This window comes from Xenopus laevis, chromosome 6S (genome assembly GCF_017654675.1).
Source record: "Xenopus laevis strain J_2021 chromosome 6S, Xenopus_laevis_v10.1, whole genome shotgun sequence".
Classification (NCBI taxonomy): domain Eukaryota; kingdom Metazoa; phylum Chordata; class Amphibia; order Anura; family Pipidae; genus Xenopus; species Xenopus laevis.
In genome coordinates, this window is record NC_054382.1 from 80,596,189 (window position 1) to 80,608,166 (window position 11,978).

At 37.9% G+C, this 11,978-nt stretch overlaps 1 protein-coding gene across 1 annotated transcript; it reads left to right on the top strand.

Moving 5' to 3' along the window:
* The first annotated feature begins 450 nt into the window (after positions 1 to 450).
* On the top strand, positions 451 to 5,567 carry id4.S (inhibitor of DNA binding 4, HLH protein S homeolog). The gene is given in 3 exon segments (NM_001087235.1): positions 451 to 1,126; positions 2,376 to 2,435; positions 3,470 to 5,567. Coding segments are annotated over 2 exon segments (396 nt in total). The 5' UTR covers positions 451 to 778; the 3' UTR covers positions 2,424 to 2,435; positions 3,470 to 5,567.
* Positions 5,568 to 11,978: the final 6,411 nt, after the last annotated feature.

An 11,978-nucleotide genomic window follows, 5' to 3' on the forward strand; every position in this document is an offset into this window, starting at 1 on the left:
CAGGCCCCAATGATTCCAATCAGCAATTCGATCAGGCAGCACTCTGGATAAAATGAGAGATATTTATTGCATCAAGTGGGTTGACAGCATTGCAGCTAATAACGCACACACATACATATAGTATTAGATTTGTGATGGATCCATAATGACATAAATCACCCATTTGCTACAGGGAGAGTAAATGACAGGCTAGGATGCATTCCCTGTATTCTTCTTTAGACACTTTACAGGTATAGTGATAAGGCTGGGGCTGCTGTGAGCTGATTATACAAAATGCATGGTGTGTGTGTGATATAGAGAGATAGAGATGAAACTTGGGAAAAGTCAGGCTCCTTCTGTACTTGACTCCTCCCCACGTTGTCACTCCTCCCCCCTCCCTGTCCTTTCACCCTCCCCTGCTCCGTGCCTGTTCCATAAATATGCGAGCGCAGGGGCTGCTAGGGAGCTGCAGAGCTGGGAGGTTGTATGTCCAGCTGACTGATAGGATCCTGCTGTCCCTGCCATTATTATCTGCAGAGCTGCCTTCCTGTCATTCCGCCTGAGTGCCCTGTTATCCCGAGCAAACAGCTGCTTTGTAGCAGCCACAACGAGCCTAATAAGGAATTGCATTTGCCAAGCAGTTGGTGCCCCCTTATCTAGAAAGAAGCGGCACCTGTATCTTCCCCCAGTGTCTCTGCGTTGGATTGACAGTCGCATGGTCTATTTCTGTTGCTGTTCAGTCGCACGGTAGACAGTCGCTGACTCACACACACACACGAGGCTCCAGGTATTTGCTGCCATGAAAGCTGTCAGTCCAGTGCGCCCGCAGAGTCGGAAAGCCCAAGTGCCGTCTGTGTGCGGGGAGCTGGCGCTGCATTGCCTGTCTGAGCACAGCCTCGGGGTAGCTCGCTACAAGATGGAAGAAGAGGAGACCCTGTGCCTGCAGTATGATATGAATGACTGTTACAGCCGGCTCAAGAGACTCGTGCCCACCATTCCACCCAACAAGAAAGTCAGCAAAGTGGAAATCCTGCAGCATGTTATTGACTATATCTTGGATCTGCAGTTGGCGCTAGACACGCACCCAGTGCTGCTCAGGCAACAGCCACCAACCAGGACCCCTCTTACGGACCTCAATACTGACCCGGTAAGGGGAATGCTGGGATGAGGGATGCTTGCTCTTGTTGCTGCTGGGGTGGGGACAACAGAAAGTTTTTACAATCACTTTACATTTCATGCTTGCTTCTGCTCAGAAAGACTTCTGTATAAGACATCCACTTGTATTATATGTTAAGGATTAAGAGAAGACATATCCTCTGCTGAGGTCAAATTAAATCTCGGTCATAGGCTGTAATAAAACATAGACCCCTAGCGGGCATCTTATACCAAGAACATGATAAAAGTATTTAATGATTCACTAAAACCGAAACTTTTCAACAATGCTTCTGTTAGCCCCCAAAGTACTAACGTTTTACTCGGCAGCACATTGCATGCATGACATATAGGGTTATATTTATCAGAGATTTCCATGGGATTTTTGTAAGCGTATTTATCAATGGGTGAAAGTGAAATACGCCTTTCAAAATCCCATAGAAATGAATGGGGAGTGTCGGAATTTCACTCTAGAGGACTGTGTGATCTCTAACTTCACTTTTTGATAAATGTACCCCATCGCCGATTCCCACATGCACTGTAATATCCCTATAAAGCCGTCCTATAGACAATGCATGCACAGCGGCAGAAATAAGAGGCGTATTTGGGATGGGATGACATTATGACAGCAATGAAAGGGAAGAGCCACCTGCCACTCCTGTATGGAAAGTGTCACAAGAGCAGCGTGGTGCAGGGAGATGACAATAAAATCACAAGGCACCCTGTAGGACTAGCCCCCCAGATGGCAGCTTCTGCTTGCTGCTGTCGGTTACTTAAGTCGTTTCCTCTTGTAGCAAAAAGCACCGTCTGTGTGATGGGAGGCGAGCAACTGTTTGTTTCTCTTGTTTACCTCTCAAGCTTATGTGCCTTGCAATATGTTGCAATCTGGCAGGGTTCTAAATGGAGTAGGAATAAAAACTCCCACTGCCTTTTTTTTTTTTGGTGATGGCCATTTCCCAGCTAAAAGAGAAAAAAGGCTGCCCCTCACCCCCTTTCCCATTTGCAGTGTGTGAAGTTATCTGTTACACGCCAATTGCCTGGGAGTCGAGGCTAAGTCACAGTGTTAATTAGGAGCAAGCAGGCTGAGGGCGACCTGTCTTTGTGTCTTCTGATCGCTGGAGTGTGTCAAGTCATTGTCAGTGCAGCAGTGCCCAGTCCATGTGCCAAGCTCCATAGGCTGCAATAAGGCTAATCCAGCGTGCTGACCTTTACTCAACTTTATTCTCTTTTTTTTCCCATTGCAGGCTGCCTTAGTGGTGAACAAGCAAGGAGACAGTATATTGTGCCGTTGAACCATTTTTGAGGTGAGTTCCATGGCTATATATATATATATATATATGTTTATATTCAAACGATGTAATATACTGGCCCATACATTCATAGTGCATCACTGTATATAATGTCAGCCTGAGAGCATGTCATTGTTTGCATTTCAGCTTGATGCTTATAAGGAAATGACAGTACTTCACTTTCACTCGTCATCACATTTTTGGTCCATCACACATCATTCCTTTCAGTTAACGAATACCCATCTTTTCCCATATTGCTGAGTGCACATCACATGGCCCAATATTCTTACAATCTACGCATTCAGCCCCAGAGGGATAAACAAATCGTAATGTTATTTGGCCTCACGCAGGGACCACCAAACTGCACACATTACTGTAGAGATTGGGCAATTTGGGCCATAACTGTGGTCCATATTGACAATAAATCCATTTCAGTCGGAACAGACTTGGATCAATTTGACGGATCAGTTTGGACATGGATACACAGTCAGTATTGTGGGCAGTTTGATATAAAAGTACTTAATCCGCCCCTATATTGAATACTTTACATCTCCCTCAAACCTCAGTCAGTTTATACCATATTTCTAAGCCTTTGTGTCATATGCAGCCCCTTCTTAATAACAGTGCCAGATTCATGTTCCATTCATTGTTCAGTACAAGCTTAAGTGCAAAGCCAATGAATAAATATTATGCAGAGTTCCAGCCAAGGCAAGGGTTAATGACACCGGTTAATGGCTAATCTATGCTTTGTAAAGGAAGTTGCTGGCATTGATTTTTATCACCATCACTAATCCATTTCAATGCAGAATTAGCAGTTTGGTGGTTGGGGGGAGGGAGGTGGATTACCCCAGTGCTGTGTGAGAGCATGAGCAGAGCAATCCATTTGCAGCTGCGTTCCTATGCTTGGACTAGCTTGGGAGCTCTGCTTGTAGTTTGACCTGGTTTGTTTTGGGTTGTTGATCAAGCATGTCTTGTGTTTTGTTGGTGGCGCCAGTCAGTCTGGAGCAGAATCGTTCACACACCCCCTTCTATTCATTCCTCTTCCACAGGTGTGCAGCAGGCGAATCCAGAGCCAGAAGAGGAGAGAGACAAATTAGAGAAATAAGGGAGGGGAAGGAAAAGCAGACAAAAGAGGGGAAAAAAAGCAACGTACACATCACTTTCTTACACCACGAAGAATATATTCCTATGCCATTCGCTCATACCACTGAACACTTTCCCTCTTATTTTATTTTTCGTTGTTGTGGAGAATTATGGAAATGCGGAAGAGTTACATATACAATGTACATGGGGGGGGGGCAGTTTAGAGGGCTAAAGAGAGAAGAAAATGCTGTAATATGAAGAACTGAATATTGAAGCTTTACTAATATACCAGAGCTTTGTAGATACAATTTTTTTACATCTATTGTTTAAAATAGATGATTTTATTGGTTCAGGGAATTTTTCTTCCCTGCAGGAATGTTGCATAATGTATAGAGAAATCCGAGTGACATTTCATACTATGTATATAGAGAGATGTTCTATAAGTGTAAGTGATAAAGTATATGCTTTAATAGACTACTGTAATTATGAAGTATTTTTAATTAAATATTTTGTGTAAATATAAATTTGTGTTTTTTTTTTTTAATCTCCTGGGGGTTCCATTCCTATTTGGATAAGAAAATATACAGCGATCTATCAAGAATTTGTTAAAACCAGTCATTTGCTGTCGATGCCCTTCCACCCAGTAATAAAGAGAGTTTGTTTCATTTTCTTTTTTTATCTTTCTCATTAACCCTCATCTTTGCATGATTGCATGGTGCATTTTAATTGGGCTTTTAATTGTCCACCTTGGCACATTACACATTTATTCCCGGAAGTGCAGTTTCATAAAAAAAAGTATATGTAATTGGATTGTGTTGCGGAAGCATTTTTCAAAATCTAAAGGTTACACAGTTTTGAGGTGCAGTTATGATGTGTTTCCGGAAACCCATTATCTGTAAAGGTCAGCTAATGTTTCATTTTTTTAATGATTTATATTTTCTCTAATAATACTTGTACTTTAATAATAATAATTTAAATAATACTTTTTGTACTTTGTACTTGATGCTTACAATGCAAGCATAAAAGCATGATAAAGGTACAACAATCCAAATAGGGTTTTTTTTCATGTAGTAGTAGCTTTCCGGGAACATGATCCTTCTCATAACATAAAGATCCCTTATCTTGAATATCGAACATCCTAAGCATTGTACCCAATCCCATACATATACTTTACCCTTTCCAGGTGTAAATGTATCAGTGGATTTTAAATGTAGGAAAAGGAAGTACCCCCTTTCTAATCTGTATGGTTGTCGTTCTTTTCTTGATGGCTTTATTACCACCAAATATCCTTTTACTCTAAATTAAAATACTTTGCATTGTCTGAAACTAAATAAGCGGCTCAACCATTGTTCAGCGTATTCAGAGTAATTCAGTGTATAAGCCTGATGGTCTGTCGTCATTTTGAAAAAGACTAACTCTGTCTTGAATTTTCCCAATTTTTCCTATACACAGGTATTGCATGGTCTATATGAAATTCATGGGACTTGTGTTAGTTTTTGAATATAAGGTTTTTCCATAATGCAAAGCATATACATTAAAGCCACTAACTAATCCATAGGATTGTTTTGCTACCCACATGAATTGATATTAATTTAGTTAAGTACAAGGTAATGTCTAGTTCTGAGAAGATGCTAAGAACTCAAAATTGTTTAAATAAGAAACTGTGGAAATAACAGAGCCCTTACCTGTTTCAAAATTCTAGCATATGATCACTCTTTGTATTTTAACAGGTCTGGTATAAAAAAGATTGTTAAAATAAATCATTTACTGTCACCCAGTTCTATTGCTGCAAAAACCTGTTTCTTGGTCTGATCCACTGGCATCCCTTGTGTCTCTCTTAGCCATGTATAGGAATCTAATTTTTGTTTAGACACTTGAATAATATCTCCCTCCCATTTGCAGACTGTTGGTTAAAAATAAAAGGTACTATTAAGATGAAATAGTAGGGGGGGTTCTAAACATCATCACTAACTTAATAACTGTTTTGCAATCATGTTAGAGTCAGTGACTACTGTTATCTCATGCACTTTGACATATGAGTATTAAAATTACATTTTTACTTGCCTTTGATTTGTGTTTTAGTTTGATCTGTATGTGTGCCTGATTTATAAATAACAATTTAATGGTAATCATTAATGTAGTGTTTTCTGGTCAGAATTAAGATGTGCTGTATGGGTAAAGTTTAAAGTGAAAAACATGAAACTAATAGTTCCATATAACGTGTCAAATTATTTGTCACAAGGCTTACTTTTGGACATGGCTTCACTGCTGAGTACATGGTGTAGATTGGAAAAGCAACTAAAATTCAAATTAGGCAGATCAAACATTATCTAGATTGATAGACATGAAAATCGGATAAGCTCTAAGTACCTTGATGTATATTGAAAGCAAAAAAAAAAACATATTCTTAAACTTGAATTGCTGAATACATTCCAGTATTAGTTTAGGATAAAGCTCGGGATAGATTTTTATTCTTTTAACAAAACAGTGCAAAATTATAGTTAATAACTGAATCAGGTTATACACTGACAGATATTCTGATATCCTCCTGAACTTTTTCAAGCTTTGCCGCTAATGGAAACTAATGTGAAATAAAACTGCGGTATATCACACTGGCTGATTAGTATCCGTTACAGTACTAGAATGAGGTATTAAGAACTAAATACATACTAGTATTTATGCATAAGAACTATGTTTGTAGGTCACATGTTTATCTTGTGTAGTGTAATAGTACAGAACAGGGCATATGCCACTTTTATTGCATTACATTACAATACATGCTAAATACCTGCAAATGTTGTCTCTTTATTTGTGAACACGGTGTTCATTTAAAAAAGACAATGGTGATATATACAGTATATATATATATATATATATATATATATATATATATATATATATATATATATATATATAAATAGATATTGCAGAGTTTTGAAAGGTGAAGGTTGCTCTTAAGTTTTGTTTGTTTTGCGTCTCAATATATAAAGCTACCATACTCATGTACAGCAGGCCTATACAACTTCTTCATTGCCCACCAGGCTTGGCACTCACTGAAACTGCACTGCTGAGCCACATTTTTGGGTAGTATGGTGACAATGGCAGCACTGCATTGGACCAGGTGCAGGCACATGTAGCGGATTTCGGCATAGAAATGAATACTCGTGTGTTTTAGCACCAAAATCAGCCTACACCCGGGGTGCCAGTTATTCTGGGTGCAGGAATAGAAGAACCCTGATTCGAGCACAGGGGCTGATTCTCAGCCTGTATTTATTCATAAACCTTGATAGTCAGCCCAGTGTGGCCGTTGTCTTTGACTATAATTTCCACAGGGGCAGGGACTGATGTATTCTGTCTCTGTACAGCCTTGCAGAATATGTAAAGCATCTTTCACCAATATTTACTGCAGAGGATTGACTCTAAAGTGTAGTCCACCTTAAAATTGTCTTTCAGAGGCACATTTATCAAGGCTCGAATTTTGAATTCATGTGAGTTTTTTTTAACTCGATTTGAGTTTTTTCTCAAATGTCAGGAAGGCTGCAAGCATCTCCAAATGGATACCTGGACTTCTCTCGTTGACTGAAGGTCCCCATAGAAGCAAAGATTTTTCTTGGTGAACGACCGATTTTAGTACAATCCAACCAATCTGTCAAATTATCGTGAGGTTAGTAGAAATCAAATGATCGTGCATCTAACGATTTTGACATCAGAAAATTGATCGGCCAGGTTTAAAATATTTCATCGGTCACAGTGAAATCTATCTATGTTTGCAGGGCCAAAAGGCAACTACCCTCAGTTTTCCTGGCTTCAACTAGACAATATCGTGTCAAGATAATCTTGGTCTCACAACAACAAAAAGATCTTTTAAAAATCTTTACATCTATGGCCAACAGTAATTCCTCAGGTTTTAGGTGGCGAATAGTCGAATTGGAATTTTTAAAGGACCAGAGTATGATAAATCTCGAAAATCTAATTAGAATTTTTTTTAAAAAAAAACTCTAATCGGGTTTGGATAATTTTCTAGTTGAATTTGACAGTTTTGACCTTAAAAAAAATGTAAAATTCGAATTTTCTATTTGACCCTTAATGTGATGTAGACAACAGTATAAGACACTTTCCCATTAGTCCTAATTATTTATTTCTATTTTTTGTTCGACAGCTCTCAGGCTTTAGATTTCAACTGCAATCTGCGTACTAAGGTTTCATTTCCCTAACAACCATGCAGTTGTATTTAAGTGACAATGGAAGATATACTGTAGATAGTCACCCAATAAATAGACAGCATTTTCATATCCTTTCTGAAAATTGGCAGAATAGGAATTTTATTACAAAAATGTATTTAAAAAATTGTGAAGACCAGCTGAATATATGATCAGAATAGACTGCTCTATAACATACTAAAAGTTAATTGAAAGGTTAAAGTCCTTTTGACATATATTTTCAAGCAATGTCCTAACTTTAATTTTATTTATTATTATTGTCTGTCTTTGGGTACTTTGTCAGTTTTCTGCATTCTGAAGTACAGGTATGGGACCGGTTATCAAGAATGCTCGGGACCTGGGGTTTTCCGGATAATGGATCCTTTCCATAATTTGGATCTTCATGCCTTAAGTCTACTAGAAAATCATGATAACATTAAATAAACTCAGTGGGCTGGGTTTGCGTCCAATATGGATTAAGTATATCTTAGTTTGGATCAAATGTAAGGTACTGTTTTATTATTAAAGAGAATTTTGGATAAAAATAAAAAATAGAAATTTGGATAAAAATGAGAAGACGTTTCTGTAATTCGGAATTTTCTGGATAACGGGTTTCCAGATAACGAATCCCATACCTGTATTGGAAAAAATTTAGTTCCTGGCCTCTTTAAATTACAAAATGTCATTAGTTAATTGGACTGTACAGAAGAGAAGAATAACATTGTTCCTGTTGAACCTGCCAGTTCATTCAAAAATTAGGGCTGTTTTTTTTTTAATATTATAGTTGACAAAACAACTTTTGTCAGGGCATTAAAGAATTACATGAATAACATTGAAAAGAAAAAAAAATATCCACTAGTTATCAACTAGTTATTCTTACATTGTCATTAGCTTATCTGATGGCTGTCCTGTGTCATAACACACTATCCAGGGGTGAGTAACAGCAATATCTTATATCTGCTTTGTCCTTGCCAAACCCCACTTCCATTACACCCACAGTCATGTGGTCTGCTCCCTCTATTGTAATGCCACAGATGTAGCTACACAGGCAAACTTGTGTAGACAGGGCACTCTTTACCTCATGTGTCAGTTGCTGTTTTTTGTATGCAATCTGAATGTTAAATGTATACACCCAATTATTGTACAGTGCTGCGGAATATGTTGACACTTTATAAATACATGTTAATAATAGTAGTAGTAATAATGAATTAAGTATTAGTCCAATTTAGCTTTTGGGTTCCTCCAGTGAGGTCCATCTTCTTCTCTTTGCCTTGAGGGACAACTTGCACATGGTTATGGTGTGCTGTTCCAGTGCAATGAGCAATTCCACAGGCAAAGAACAGGAAAATTACCAACCCGGAAGTTCAATGATTATAAACAAGAGAAACCTAAGCTACATAGAGTTTTTGTCCATGGTAAGCAGTGCAGCAGCAAGCAAGAAAAAATGAAATATTCAGTTTATGTTGTTTTTTAAACTTAAATGTAGCAAAGTGATGTGCTTTTTACCTGCCTGCTTGTCTCTCGCTAACCCTGTGTCTCTCCATCAATGGGGTATATTTATTAAAAGGGGATGTCTTAAAGGGGCAACTCCATGCACCAAGTGTATTTTCTCAGTGTAGAGTAATATGTTGCTCATTTACCAACACTAGGCAATTTTCACCATTAACCCATAACCACGAACCAGTGAATAACTTCAGCCAGCAATTTTGTTGCCATGGGGTTCTGCCTAGGTGCAGATACTGCTATGGGTTACTAGTCCCCATATGTCTGTGTTGAACACTTTCATGGTCAACAACGGTATAAAGAGAACTATATAACATTTTAGAGATTTTAACCAGGGAGTACTTGTTTGACATCGTTTTTGGCTGGCACTCAGAAAAGATACTTGTACCCATACAATCTCTTTGCAATTGTGAGTATTTGCCAGGAGATCCACACTACATTGCCCAGTCTGCTCTGATGAATAATGTGCAAGTGCACTCTTTGGGGGGAATTCACAAAAGTGTCGGTAAAAAAAGTAACCCAGAAGTGGCGGTCGACAAATTTGTAAAATGTCGTATGAACGGCAAATCCACAAAGGCAGATGTTACCATCTCTGAATGACTCGTAAGTCTGACAATATTCTAAAATGTCGTATATCTTTTCATCGTACAAACGACATTTACCAAGACTTTTTAAACGACAATTTGTCTGACATTTTCATTTTGGAGAGCCTAAAGTGTCTGAAAAATTGTCGGTAAAAAAAATGAGTTTACGAGTAATTCATAAAAATGTCGGGAAAAGTGGCGCCGAAATAACCACGCCCACTTTTAACGAAACTAATTCAAAAGTGTCGCACATGTCGGAAAATTGGCGGAGAAATGCTCTGTGAATTTGTCGGCTGTTGCTACGACACTTTCTACGACATTTTAAAGACATTTTTTCGTTCCCGACACTTTTGTGAATTCCCCCCTTTGACACAGTTAACTGCCAGAACTCTGTTTATTAGTAAGACTTGTGCATGCTGTGATACCATCCCCACTCTGAATCTGCTTATTGCACTTTGCATGCAAGTTACAAAATGTGCTCAACTAATTAGCACGCATATTGGTGCCTCGAACAATTGCGACAGACTCAACTTTCCACCTGGCAAATTTAAAGGAAAACTATACCCCCGAACAGTGTTCTCAAAAATATATTGAATAAAACAACTCATATGTAAAACCCTGTTTAAGTATTTGTTTTTTTTGGGGGTGTAGTTTTCCTACACTGTGGGTAAAGCACATGGCAAGATGTGTTTAATAACTGAGGGCAGCTAGCTACTTTGGTAGGGATTCCTCAGAGCTTGTTCATGATTCATATCAGTTACTGCTCCAGTGGTGCATAAAGTCTAATGTCCCTAGCAATGTCTCCCAAACTAGGCCCAGTATCATCAGGAGCCAGCTAAAGCACCAGTTTGAATCTGAATGTTGGAGGAAATCAACACAAAGATTTTAGATCAAACCACATCTATAGTTTATTATTTTTTAAAAAAAGTCCTTGTGTATTCCATGATGTAGAATGTTTACCAATTTTAAAGGTACATTGGCTCTTCATTCTTTGAGAAATATGCAGTGTTTGTATGCATTTATTGCAATTATATAACAAGCTTTTTTGTCCTACCCAGATGTAGCTGTTGTTATAAAGAATGGCTTTTTATAATCAGAATGTCAGTTTTCACCAGCACAGGCCACGTACTGTAAATATTAGACTGAAATTGAGACTGAACAAATAAACCATTCTTTATTCGATAAAGAGCATTTCCTCCTTTAACCCCTATAACTGCTGTTGTCATGTCTTGGTCTAGTTCCACTTGGGAAAAGAAGAATAGAATCAAATGGCAACTAAGTCTTTTTTTGATTGCATTTAAGCAAATTAAATATGAGGATATGAATATATTAATATAATATTTCATAATTATGAACCATCATTAATTATACATAAATAATTATTGTTTTCCCTCTGCCCCCCCCCCCAGGTATAAAGCCTGGAGCCCTCTTATTATGTGAATAATCCAATTATATACCATAGGGCAGAGTGTATTGTTACTGGGGTTAGAGATAGTCAAAACAGCCTTTGTTGGATCTACACAGGTTTAATTACAGCAGGGACAACTCTGTAAATATATATAAATATATTATAATATTATGGTAGTATAAGTATTCACTTATTGGTGGCAAGAACTATGGGGAGCCACAAGGATTTGCTTAAAAGGAGTGGTTTGCTTAAAGTGGTAATTCGCCTTTACGTTAACTTTTAGTATGTTATAGAGTTTCTAATTCTAAGCAACTTTTCATATGGCCTTCATTTTTTCTTTTTTATAGTTTTTGAATTATTTGCTGCCTTCTTCTGACTCTTTCCAGCTGAGCAGCTGAGCACATCTAAAAAGCAATCCTCTGTAAGGCTGCAAATTTGTTGTTATTGCTACATTTTATTACTCATCTTTCTAATCAGTCCCTCTCCTATTCATATTCCAGTCTCTTGTTCAAATCAATGCATGGTTGCTAGGGTAATTTGGACCCTAGCAACCAGATTGCTGAAACTGAAAACTAGAGAGCTGCTGAATTAAAAGCTAAATAACTCAAAAACCACAAATAATAAAAAATGAAAACCATATCCAAACTGTCTCAGAATATCACTATCTACATCATGCTAAATGTTAATTTAAAGGTGAACAACCCCTTTAGTGTAAATTAATTTTAATATTTTTTTTGTGGGATATGTGTCTAAAAAAACTTACAATGGGGCCGTGTAGCTT